At 35.5% G+C, this 14,035-nt stretch overlaps 1 protein-coding gene across 2 annotated transcripts in view; it reads left to right on the top strand.

Annotated features, from left to right (window-relative positions):
* The window catches only part of ATP11C (ATPase phospholipid transporting 11C), a 167,438-nt gene extending 154,442 nt beyond the window's left edge, over positions 1-12,996 (top strand). For both annotated transcript variants that reach the window (XM_023521807.1, XM_023521808.1), the window contains 3 exons: positions 1,310-1,463; positions 7,630-7,734; positions 10,347-12,996. In XM_023521807.1, the coding sequence (XP_023377575.1) occupies positions 1,310-1,463; positions 7,630-7,731 (256 nt within the window). In that variant the 3' untranslated portion in view covers positions 7,732-7,734; positions 10,347-12,996. The remainder of the gene's footprint in view (positions 1-1,309; positions 1,464-7,629; positions 7,735-10,346) is intronic.
* Positions 12,997-14,035: the final 1,039 nt, after the last annotated feature.

Below are 14,035 nucleotides of genomic sequence, written 5' to 3'. Positions count from 1 at the left end.
CTGGAGGCATTTTAACACACTCCTCTTTGGGAATGGGCAGTGAGAATGATTTCTGAGCCCCAAACCCAATCCAGGAATATCTTCATTTTTTTTTACTGCTCCTCTGCAAAGCTCCATAGATGCCATCGAGGTAAAAAAAAAAATCTAGAGATATTAATCACAGAGTATTGTGGATATTGTGCGAAGGAATACCCTGTGACCAGCTGTCAGCTGTCTTGCTGGACACTTATTGGCTCAGTTAACTGCCCAGAAAATTAATCAGGGTGCTCTTCAAAAGGAATTGGGTGTAGAGCTCTGCAGAAGTTTTTTTTATATGATAAGTACTCTAGAAAGCCTGTTTAGTCCAGACCTCATAATTTTCTCCACTTTACTGTTCTACTTACTTTTTATTCCTCAGTCTGGTCCTCATATATGCAGAGCCACAATCTTGATTTTATCATGTTCCATAAGAGTGAGGAAACATCAGTTTTTAAATGAGAAACCATTTTATCTTCTGTGAGCCTTATGCTTGATCTAATTAATGGGATCAACCAGTTATCTATGTAGGTCTCCTAATCCGAGGTAGTCTAATGTGCATCCTGACCTCAAGCAGCTGCTCTATGGTTCAGCTCATACAGGAGAAGGGAACCTGGCTGTGCTTCTCAATAGCCACCTAAGAGTTCAGTGGATGACTTGGAAAGAAATCCAACATCAGAACGAGGGGTCCTCCTGGATTTCTTGACTCCAAGGCTTAATATCCTATTAGCAATATTCTGCTGTCTGTCAGCCTATTTGGCACACACTGGTACTTAATATATATTTGTGGATGTGAGTTGTAGATTCCTCCCATTTGAGATAAGCTCTACAGTTCTTTTCGTTTTTACATAGTGATTTGGAGGGTGGCTTATAAAAATCTTTTAAATTTTGAATATAGAACACAAATCCACTCTCATATTAATTAAACAGCCATGGAGATGAAATGCTAGTTAGCATAAAAATTAACCATCATTTTTCATGATATCTTTGAAGCTCCAGCATTTTCTAACACAGATAAATACTCTCCAGTTGGCAGCTTTAAAGTTGATCACTTGGTTTTTAAGTCAAAAGCATTTTATTATCATTTTTCTTTTTTGATTATCATTCCTTTTCTTTCCAAACATTTGGTAAATGAAATCTGTTTACTACTTTTGGAACATTCTGAAGAAATTTATTTTTATTAATGTGGGCAAGGAAAATTTCTTTTAAATACAAAAGACGGTTTCAATTACACTTCTTTTTCATATGACAGGAACTGATTTGTTTTTCCATTTGTATTTTCTTTCCATTCTAGGCCTTTTCTTAAACAACAGAGAATGTATTTCGTATTTGCTCAAATGCTGTCTTCTGTATCCACTTGGTTGGCCATAGTTCTTCTAATATTTATCAGCCTTTTCCCTGAGATTCTCCTGATAGTATTAAAGAATGTAAGAAGAAGAAGTGCCAGGGTAAGAACTAAGTTTATATAACATCCCGATTTTTGGAAGTGGCTTCAATATCTGCCGTGAACTAAAAACTTATTTAGAGAATTGCATTAGTTACAGCATGTTAAACCCCTCCTTACAGGTTCATCACTTAATTTCCTCTTCTGCATAAAAAGTGTAGTAAAAACTTCGTTATCCAATGCAGGTGGTAAGTAGATTCCTTAATAGTATTCTATGTGACCTTTAGCAGTCCATATGGAGTATCTCAGATGCTCCATATGGAATTTTTAATGGGAAAAAAAATGACTTCTTTAGCCTAGAATTTTCACACCAGGAATTTACACTCCACACCAACATTCCAGCTTTAACCTTAGAAATTTCTCTTTGGGTTGTTTACAGACTTTTTTTTTTTCAGTTGATAATCCCAATTTGTCTCTTTCAAATCTTTCCCCTTCCTTTAATTATAGTGCTGCTTAATCTCTGTGTTGCTTCTAGCCCTGTCTGTCCAGCAGTATAATTGAACCAAAGAAAATTCCCTGAATATAGTTTCTACATCCTTACCCTCCTGAACACACTTGTAAAAATTCAGTATTGTTTTATAAGTGTGTTTGTATTTTTGCTGCTTAAGTTGTAAATTTCTTGTGGGAACCAAGAAGTTATTACCCTATGTCAGCCTAATTGCTTGGCTCTGTATTGTCTGATATCTTTTGAACATTTCTTTAAAAGCCTTTAAAGTAAAAAGGGTAGATTAGCCTTGGGGGAAATTCTTATGGCAAATTTTGACCAACAGGTTAATTAAATATGTCATATTCCTGCCAATACTAGCTCATTCTACCAAACAAAGACCTGTTTCTGTCATACTGACTCAAACTAGATCTTGTAGCTCCTCCAAGGCAACATTTTCAGGAAATAGTCTAAGTTAGATCTACCTAACCTATTTGATCAAATTTGCCAACCAGTTTAGCCTCAAAACCGGTTTGTCTAATTTTTTTTTTTTGGCCTATTGAATTGATGGAATCCAGTGGTTGTCATCATGCAGACATAGGGAACTAAAGTGATTATGGTAGGAATATTTTCAGTGTTTAGATGTATTAAAGAGAGGAGCTTCATTGATACAAATCAATATCAGCCCCAATCAAAAGCAATATACTATCAGTGATATAAGCCACATTGATTCTTGGTATACAGGGCCAGTCAGTATACAATTGGTGGTCAGAACTGGCCTTAACTCTCTGCTTCTGCATGCCTTATGGATAGAACTAAACACAATAATATTAACCTAGCTAAGACTGCCTTATTCTACTCTTTAATCCTTCTAGTAGACCCCTGACTAACTCCCTCTAGCTTGGTGTTTAGTCTTAGGATGGGAAAGTGACATTTACTTGTCTGATTATACCTTAATATCGGTTGAACAGGGGTAAAACAGATTGATATAACAGGTTCCTCCCAGAATGACTCAAGTGGCAATTTACATGAAGCCAAATAAAAAATGTCACAGTAAGAGATGGTCTGGGGACTTGTTATAATATAAAGAATTTTGTCTGGTAAGGATCTCTGAGGTGCTCTTCCATTCTCCTTATTTGGGAGTACATTTTGGGGTGTTCCTACATGTTTTTCTTATTTGGGGTAACGGAGCTCATACTAAATAATCGCTTATATCTAGCTTCATACTCTAAAAATGATACAAAAATCTCAGAAATCAAAGCCTTCAAACATATTATCCTCTTCCTTAGGCCCTTCCTTTAAAAAAAAATTAGATTCTGGCTGGAGGTGACTTTTATATAAATTAAATGACCATTAAATGGAGGGATGCTACAAAGCAGTCGTGGATAAAGACTTAGAACATTTTCTTTTCATGCAAACAGCAGATTCCTAACTTCTGTTGAAAGCATAGAGCTCTGGGGCTATAGCCCTTTTTACATAGCAGCAACAGAATGTTGCCAGGGGTTCAGCATGAAATTTGTTTGCCATGGGTTATGTACATGATAGGAGGAATTCTAGTGTATGTGCTATAGCTTGGCATGCTGATGTGCTAGAAAAACCAGGAGAATTTCCATACTCACCTTCATTTATTCAGTCATTCATTCATTTATTCCTACCCTCAATGAACCAATGAACATGTCGAACCACCTAATGATGAACATCTCTCTTTACCATTGTCTGAAAGGCTCAATGGTTTTTCAGACTATGGGATTTTGAGAGTTGCAGATGAGACAGAATGTTGTGGGCACTCAGCAGTGCTGCCACTTTTTTTTTCCTTGTGAGAAAATACAAGAGCAAAGTAGTGCATAAGAATGCATAAAGGCCAACTAAAACCTGACAGCCACAGCTATTATGATGTCACATCTGTTTAGATAAGGCCCTATTTGGCTATATCAAAGAGGCAGAGGCCACTTCTAAGATAAAGGAGAAGGAATATCTTGATGACTAACAGTCTAACATCCTGGATGACTTCTTACTTTGTTCAGTATCCCTTGCTAAAGCGTTGGCCTTGTTTTAAAGAGAGGCACAAGATTCTTTTACACTGGGATAGCGTAATACCTGACAGGCTCTCTAATGGGATAAAGGGTGTGTCCGTACCTAAAAGCAGCCGATCCCCTGACTTCAACCAGTAAACATCTTGGATACTTAATGCACATAGCCAAAAATGCCTGTTGTATATAGGCTCCAGTGCTCTCCTTATGTGGGTCTTAGCAGCTGCTTTGAGAAGGGAACTTAGCAGTGGGTAGTAAAAACGTCTCTATGTCATTTGAATAAGAAGCTAAGCCATTTACTTTTAACAATTACAAAAGCAGCCTTCTGGTGAATTCCATTCAATTCAGCACACATTCCCTGAGGGTCTACTATAAGTTAGCTACTACTGTACTAGGTGTTGGTGATTCAGGGATGAATCTGATGAGGCCCCAACCCACAAAGGGTCTCACTCTAGTTAGGTTACATAGGGGATTCATATGGAACACTTCTGTTAGCAGGTATAAATCAGAACAGTAGATTCAATGATATGGCTCATTATAACACAATTGAAGTATTTCAAGGTTCAAGTCACTACCTCCTGAAGCCTCCAATAAAAAGGCTGGAATGGCAGCCTCCACCACAGCCAAGTTCTGTCATCATGGTAGCATTATAAAGAATTCTGCTATCTTCAAAAATAGGTCCCTCATTTCATTTAACTCAAGGGCATAGTTAAGCTGCATATTCCTTAGTTATATTTTCAGCAATGTGCTTAATTTTTAAGCCAAAATCTCATCATTAAGGATCATAGGACTTTTCTGTAGCTTATAAATTGACAATGCCATACTGCTGACAGTGTCCGATGAAACCGTCATTGAACACTGAACAGTGGAGCAGCATGATAATACTTCAAAGGAAATTTAAAGTTTAGGATTTTTGATATTTCAAAAAGTTGTGTTCCCCTCTAAGCACAATTATCAGGCTCTCAATCAGTGAAATACACCACGACTTTCTGGCCAAATAATATCACTTCTCATTTCCAGTGGAGGAATTTTCTGCATAACCTTTATGTAAGTTTTCCCATGTAAATACCACAATCAAAAGGAAGGTTTGACTTGCCTATTAGCCAGGAGAATGCTATGATCTAATGGGAATGAACCCAGCAACATGGCAGTTCCTAGCATGGGATGTCTGCACAAACAAGAAGAAATATTCCATTATGTAAGGAGCTCTTTCAGAATGGAAGACAGGAAAAGGAAGAATGTCAGCTCTCTGAGCAAAATTTACAGAGAAAACACTTTGAAAATTTTGGAAAATATAATTTATCCTTATAATAACAATGGTGACAATCGTGATTACTATTGCAATGCTGACAGTATCACATACAACCATGGATTCTGAGGATAATGGCCCTGTGAACTGGATTAGACAAAAATAAAGTTGAATCCTAATGTTGTGACTGTTAAGATGGGTCTTTATGCATTGGCTTCTTTCTAGGTGACTGCAAAGGAATGTGGAAATTTCATACTGTTTTAGCTCATTATCCCCTGTCTTCCTCGCCTCTCTCCCCCTACCAACTGCTAGCTATATCAATTTTTGATTGCTTTAGATACTCTTTCCATGCTCTCCACTGCCTTCTATACTTTCATATTTTCTTTTTTTTTTTTCCTTTATAGAGAAACCTAATCTATAAACCTCTAAAATTCATGCTTCATAGAAATACTTATATGTCTGATGGTTGGATACAAGGTTTTAAATGCACCAAAATGTGCTTATAGTTACAGTCTTAAATAGACAGGCTTGTATATTAAACACAAGGGTGGGGGACTTGGAATCATGTTAATCTTATAAGGTTTTTGCCCACAAAATACAAGACAAAGCAATTAAAATTTTCTTTCTGAAACTAAATATTTCTTTAGCTTTATCTATTTGTAATTTGCATGTTACCAACTTGTCACCAATTTTAAGGTAAAATTCGAACAGGAAAAAATGTAGTTATATTTAAAACATACAAACAAATCCAAGCATTTGCCTTTAAACGTTTAATTGTTAGACTCTGCTGGACACTTGTTATTTTAACTTGTTTCTTTTTTTTAAGCCTATTTTCATTAGTTGCTAAGTAGATGATATGGATAATTAATTAGCAGTATTGTTAAACTCATCCCCATAGTTGACCACTCATCTTCTGTTTTTGCTTGGGCAATGCAAAAACCAAGTCTATAAATTAGTTTATAAGTTTAGGCACAGAATAAGAAAGAAGAAAATAACCTTTTAGGTTTTCCAATTAAACTTTTACGTTTTCGATGCTTACTTTTTCTGGGTGTTCTAAAGGAAAAATTCATAGATCTTTAGCCTACCCATTAAAGAGGTCTCTGTAGGAAAAAGGAGGAAAGCCATCAAATGACGTTAGCATAAAGGAAGTTAAGCAGTGGCTCAGAGGTAAATGGGAAAAAAGTGTGGTTTCACTAGATATTTTCCCATTGTGTTAGGTTTGATTAGGTTTTTAACCTGAAGCTGCCCAAGGGCAGTCAGTCCCTTCATATTGTATCTGTGTAGTTGGATAGGGGAGATAGTCACTTCAGGATAGATTGGTGATGGACCCTGGACATAGCTCTCCGACCAATGGATTTTGAACAGTGTAACTTAGTGAATTAATAATTAAAAATAAGCCTTATTTCAATGAGAAGCATATTTTTAAATTATTTTATTCAAAATAGTAAATTTTCCCTTTAACAAAATAATTTTAAATCGATATACAGGGAAAAAGTAGTTTACACATATAACAGACTATTTCTAACTCTGACTCTACTTTTACTTGAGAAAGTATCGTCTTCAAAACTAACATGTCATTTCGACTTCAAATTCTCAAGGTTTCTTTTTTAAATGTCTTACATTTCAGAGAATATTTACTTTTTTTGGTTTCTGCATTTCTCTTTTTTCTACTGCAATTTTCCACCTTTTGTGCAATTGTGAACAAGGTAACGAAACGCCTCCCTTCCTCAGGAACATCTACTATCTTCATGCTTTCTCAAACTTCCAGCAATCACAGTTTCTCTTGGAGTGAATAAGGTGATTTCCTTTCTTAATGTACCAACTTGCTTGCATTCTCATTTGCTTGATACCATTTTCTGATTCTTTATGAAAAATTACTTCTCATGAATCATTTTTATATCTTCTATTGATACTTAAGAGTATTTCATCATTTTCCTTTAATCATTTGTTCATCTTCTCAAATTGTCACACTAGAGAGGAAGTGATTTTCAAAAACTTGGACAGTAAGTCTCTGGTCCCATTAGATTCTCAGTATGCAGTAGAAGCCACGGTGTGTTAATCTGTTCACCAAGACAGGAATGTTTTTGTGCAAATTTCTTTTGATACACTGACAGCACTGGCACAACTCTCAGAGGTGTTCACCAAAAGGATGGTAAGGTTTACTAATCAAACCATATTAACTCATCTACCACATAACCTACCAGCGTCATTTCAAAAACCCAAGTTTGCCACATACTACTAATGTTTGTATCCTTCTACTGTGAAAACAATTCAATTCAAGTCGGAGACTTTCTTAGGTCTTTAAATGTATTCATTTCAATGTTACGCATTTGCTGTAGTGTAATCATTTGTACCTTTGGCCAGAAGAGTAGTCTATAGGAAATGATTTTCTTCTTCTACATTTTTATCACCAAGTAGGTTTGACCAGTCTTCAAATCCTTTAAGTATCTTTGCCTCACTATTACAGAGAAATCTGAGCTGTAAACACGCATCTGATTCATTATCCGCCAGACCTTCAGTCAGACCTCTTCTTTTACGAACATTCTCAGACGAATCTAATATATTGTAACAGGTACCTAGTATTAAGCGGGCTGGCTTTAAAGAAACAGATTAACAGCATTATAAAGAAAAAATGAAAATATCACTCTCTAAATTTTCTCTGCTGTTGGTGTGGTGAACTTTATACTGTTCTTTGCAAAAATATAAAGATGCATTCCTTGGAATATGGGGAAATATATATTTTAAATTTGCTAAGCCCCGAAATAAAATTTTTAGCATTTTCCAGAGCTGAAGAGTAATACAATCAATATATTTAATTTGTAAGGGGCAAGTAGTCATGGCAGTGCCGTCATGTAAAAATGCTCATTAATGCTGATCAGGAAATATAATTTTAATTTTAAAATGTTGTTTGGAAAATTGAAAATAAATATTCCAAAATTGCATCTGTATACTATCAAGTCAGTTTAGCCTTGCATGTTCTTTTGGGAAGTATGTGAAAATAATTCAGTGTATTTGTATCTCCATGTGTTGTGTCTGTGTTTGCAGGTATACACTTAATGTCCTTGTAAATGTCTGATCTCCAAATATATATTAATGAGCCACTCTACTATAATCACTTTTTAATGTCAAGTTTTATTCTAGCTAAGTGTTTCAACTTGCAGAGGTAAAGTCTTTCCTAGCCATTCAGGGGGATGCTAGTCTAATTATATAGACTGCTTCATAATTTTCTAAAAATGAGTAAATTCATTTTCTAACATATTCTTTCATTTACCCCAACAAGTATTCGGGAGAAATTGATATGCTATGGGAGGAATCCTTGAACTCAGAATGACTTCTCCATGTGGATTCTGTTTCCCACTGCAGTGGCCTCTGTCACTCCAGACCTTTATAAGTCTGTTATCCATCCATGAGAAATTAGAGTAATTCATGAACGAGGTTTACAAACTTGTCAGCTTGGAAACAACTCTAAACAGCTTAGGGCTGGGCTGTCTTTCACGCACACATAAAAATTAATGATCAACGTGAAGGAAATTGCAGGTCAGTTCACTTGGAAGCTAACAATTGTGAGTCTGCCTCATAGGCCCACTTTTTTGTCAGCTACCGACTTCCCCACCCTCCAGAATAAATACCAAGTAGTTTGATTCCGTTGGTTCTTCTGTCTCCTACAGTTCATCACAGTCTGCATCTGCAGTGTTATTTTGGAAGCTGATTCATTTTGCCTCAGTCATCATCTTTTTCCCCATTTTGAGCAACTCAACTGCTTATATTTTCCCTCAGTAGAAAATCGGCTTCCCAGTAGCCTTCAGAGTTTTTGACTCTTTTGTTCCAGATAGCTTTTTCTTAAGCTGTCTGGTGCATTTAAGCTGTACAGTTTCCAGTTCATTTTGTATCCCCCTGGATTGCTTTCTTTAGCTTGGTCTGTGGTTTGAGGGACTAGTCTGGGTAGCAGACACTGCTGCTGCTTTTGGCCTCTCCAGGGCCTTAACTCCTACAATGCCTGTCATAGAACTGAGGAAGTTGTGGGGTTTTTTGAACCATTATTTTATTTATTATGTATTTCTCCCAGGAATATATTTTCATGTGGCATTACTTCTCCAAGGAAAATGTTTAGCAATTAGTTTAGCCCCATTGAGTTTGTCCTTTGGTTGATAAGGGAACTGCGTAACACATTTTAGAAGTTCCCGATGTGAATAGCAATCTTATTTTGGTTAGAGTCACCATGACCCTGTTATCTGAAAAACTAATATGAGAGTATGAAATATAAAAAGGAATGGAGGGTACTCTAGAGGACTTATAATCCAACCATAGAAAGGAAGATATACCAAAATGGGAAGAAAATAGCACACCCTTTAAAGCCCTTCATTACTTAGGTTTTAAAAGGTTGGATTTTAGAGTGAAGAATCAAAGTAACACCCCTTCCCTTGACATAGGACTTCTACCTTTCAATATACCTATTGACACGCATGATCAGTTGTCCTATCATGTCCTATCTCAGTCATAGCATTTGATAATATTTAGAAGACAGAGAAGAATCTACAGGTTTCTTAGGGACATTTCTGTGGTTTCTTTTCTAAGAAGACAATGAATAAGAAAATAGAAGAGTTCATTGATCCTTAGATACATAATCTACCAAGAAGAAAATTAACTTCAATCTTAGAGAACGGAAACGTGTGTCTTTCAGTAAAGGAACAATATTTTCATAAAAGTCTTTCAAAACTAAATATATCTTCAGACTTCTCTGTCAAAATTAACATCCAAAAAACAGTAATAGATTCATTCATTCAGCATGTCCTGAGCATTTGCTATGTGCCAGACACTGTGCTAGGTGCTAGAGATAGAAATATCAATAAAATATTCCTGTTTTTAGAGGATGAGATCTTGGTGAGGTAAGCCTCTGCTATGGTGGATAGTCTTCATGGTAACTATTAGGAGAACCCTGGAGTAATCCAAAAGCAAAAGCAAGTCTGAATCTAGTCAGCTGACAAATCATGAAAGGACTAAAAACTGGTGATTGTGTCACTCTTTTTCTCTGCATGTGAATAAAACTTGGCACTTTGTTGAGACAGTTGCTTTACTCTCATAACAAAATTTGCTACTTCATTTATTTCTGAAAATGCTAAACAGATGGTTTCACATTGTTATTATTAAAATAAACCTTTTAACTCTATATTTTAAATTTTTCAGAATCCGAATCTTGAACTGCCTATGTTATTGTCCTTCAAGCATGTTGACAGTGGTTACAGCTAAAAAAGAAAACGAAGAAACAACTACAAAAAGTTATCATCTCAGGATACTTGATATGCAACAAAATAAACCACTCTTATGCCTAGGGTTCAGAATAAATGTTCATTAAAATACCAAATGACTTTTCTTAAGCATTTACAGTTATTGTACGTAGCCATTATGGCCAAAGTTCTAAGTTACAAATTATATGAAAGTTGAAAGCAAGAATATTTAGAATTTCTTGTTTTAGATAGAATAATATAACTACCAAATGGGTGCTCTTTTAACCCATGAACTCTGAATGGAGTTAAATACTGTAGTATAAATTAGAAGTTATGCAATGGGAATGGATAGACTTCACTATTTCTTTTTTTGCCTGGTGGAAGAAATAAGCTGTTTGGATCACATTTCTTATTTCTGCTGAATGATCCTAAATTATTTTTCAAACATATGAAATGAATACTTGAAAATACAGGAAGACTAAATGTTATCAATGCATCAGATAGAATAGTTCATCTTTTTTGTTCACCCACATGCTAATTTTGTCTTTATAGAATATCCATGCCAAAAAAATACCTTGAACACTTATGTGGAAAGAATGTTAATTCTGGATATTTTTGTGAGAATCAAAAAATATATATATTTTATTTTTCTTCTTCTGAATTAAATCCCACTTAATGGGTATATGGCTGCTAGATTTGAAAATAAAACATTCCCAATCACTTAGTAACCCCTCAGAATAGTTAAGATATAACAGATTTTTCCCATATACGTTTTACTGGGATCTGAGGGAAGGTGGTCAAAACCATAGTTACATGAAAGTAAAGGTCATTCTGAACATCGGTCTTTTATAATTTTTTGTAGAAAGGAAGGAAGAATAGTTTATTTCAAACTGAATGGTTTTCGAAAGATGCTACATTTGTGCATATATGCAGCACTTTTTTTTTTTTTCTAACTTACCTGTTTGGAAAGGAAGGGTCCATCTCAAGATGGTATTTCGGCCTGCAGAGCCATGACTCTGAACATGAATGTTGTCTGTCTCAGCAAACTTGGCTGGGTAGTGATCTAACTCTAAACCATGAGATTCACCTTGATAAAGTCCTTGACTTACTAGACTAGAAGGAGATTTTAGCCTCCTAATGAGTCCATTTAAAACATGAAAGTAAATGTGAAATGTCTTTATTACATGTTATAATTAAGCGCTTTTTTTATTGGATGTAAATCATTTGACTACTAGATTGAAGTGATCTTTTAAAAAGTGTTTTCATACCAGTTTCCATTTTTGGTTGTCTTTCTGGCATGCCTGTACTATTATTATTAGTGTTTATATTGTACCTTGATTTGGAAAAGGATTGGTTTCAATCTTACCAATGTATTTATATAGTCCATACGGCACATTTGATTCTTTCATATATATTTTGTGTTAATGTTTTGGTGTAACTTTTATTAAATTCTAGAAAGGACATAATTTCAGTTATCAGAAACCATTCCATCATTACGGACCCATTTCCATTATTTCATTTGTTCTCATCTATCAGTATTATTTTTGAGTATTTTGTTAAGTGTCATTCACACCTTACCCCTAAGTGTGCTGTGTTCTGATAGCCTGTATTTGAGGCAGTCTGCTGAAAACAAAGTCTATATATTCTTTGCCTATTCCAAAGAGCTAAAAATAATCAGACCCAGGAAAGCTTTTGATGTTTTGTTGTTGTTACTGTTCATGTTCTTGTTGTTAGAGTTGCTGTATTGTTATTTTTTTTTACATGAGAATTGTAGGTACTGTGTATACAAATGAGAGAACCACAATAGATAAAGAGGCTTGTTTAATGCAGAACCATTGGAGAGTTGACTTAATCAGAATATCCATGGTAGTGGTAATAAAACTGGTAGCATATAATAAAATTCCTAGCAGCCAGGAAGAAAGATGAGTAAGGGGGATTTAGAGTCATGTCTCAGCTACACATTACAATGCAGTTCAAATTCATGATGGCAGTAATATGTGATATGGTTTAGATCCTTGAAAGAAACCTGACTTCCCTTTTTGAAAGAGACATTTTGTTAATGAACTAAAAATGGCTAGTGTGGGGTTAACAGATGGAATAACTTGAAATAAGCCATCCAGTATGCCTAACAATGTAATTTAACCACCTTATTTTATGACAGAGAAAGGGGGAAATGTAACAATAGGATCATATATCCATCATTTGAATCATTTTGAACTACAAAATGTCCTTGTAATTTCACAACTGTTGTCCGTTGTTTGAGGATGTTACCTACTAAACTGAAAACGTAAATTCCATACCTACCACATTTACACCAGCAACAGTTTAAATGTAAGCCTAAATTTGCAAAATTCATAATAATTTAGTCATGGAATTTTTTAATAACATGAGTATATAAATGTGCAAATTTTATGCAAGTGTTGACAAAATCATTTTTCAGCTTGCAAAATGGGACTGCAATATTACATTTTTCACTTAAGCTGTTTTTTACATCTACCTTGTTGCTTTCTATAATGAATGTGAATGCCATCTTTTATGACTGCAACTTGCCTTTTTCATTACAGAAATTTTGTTTGATGTAATCAATAAACTTTGTTATGATATTGATATTTTAGCCTCTTTTGTGGAAAGTCTCAGTTTGACAAAAACAATATGGAAGCAATTTGGTCATGGGAAATAAGTTTCTAATATCCTCTTTGGCAGTACAAATCACAAAAGATTAGCCATTTCTGTATGTGTTCAACTGGCATTTTAGGGCAGTACCTAATTTGAGGAGGTTACGATATTGGCAGGAGTTTTGAATAAGACTGTATCTTGTTATTGCATGGATAAAAATCCAGCCAAATCAGCAAATACATATTGAAAGTCTACTGTTTGCTTGGCAGTGTGCTTGCTGCTGCCCACGCATTGCAGGTGGTGTGATGTATGGTCTGTCTCAATCCCATTGAAGTCAGTTTGATTCTTAAGTAGCCACAGATGCAAGGATTTTACAATAGCTTGAAACTTGCTCCAAAATGTGTGTAGACACCTCTCTCTCCCTCTTCCCCTACTTCCCTCCTCTGACATTGCTCAGCCTGCATCCAAGGCCTTACGAAAGTCCCTTTTGAAAAACCCTGCTCTCATTGACTGCTAAGAAACTAAAGTTTCTCCACTATAGTTGGATACATTGCATTTTTACACTCAGTCTCTCATTTTGTAGCCTTTTAAGTGGGAAATGTGCTGTATTTGGAGGTGAGACCTACATTAAAGTTTCAACTTTGCCACTCAGAGCCATTTCCTTATCAATCCTCTTTCTTCTCACCTGTGAAATGATGTCTTGGGAGTGAGAGGTGATCAAATGAGGTAAAGGATCAAAATTGCTTCGTAAAAAGTCATTTGCTATTCAGATGACAGCGTTTTTATATTAAGGGTTTTTCATTGTTTTGACTTTTGAAATGAATGGTTGTCATTTACCAAATTTCCATTGATGTGTCTTAGATTCTTTCTACCTTGGAATTAGTCTGTTCAGGCTTCCTTCCCTTCCCCCATCCAGCCTTGTGGGGAGCTGCCTCACTGCTGAGTCTGCCCAGGATTGGCCAATAATGTAAGTATTGTGAGGGTCTTGAGTGGTTTGGCCTCTTCAACAAGAAGCACATGCAAAGGTTAGGG

This window comes from Pteropus vampyrus, unplaced genomic scaffold, assembly GCF_000151845.1.
Source record: "Pteropus vampyrus isolate Shadow unplaced genomic scaffold, Pvam_2.0 Scaffold318, whole genome shotgun sequence".
Taxonomy (NCBI): Eukaryota; Metazoa; Chordata; class Mammalia; order Chiroptera; family Pteropodidae; genus Pteropus; species Pteropus vampyrus.
The sequence above is the reverse complement of the archived record's forward strand: the minus strand, read 5'-3'. Positions and strand labels throughout refer to the sequence as shown.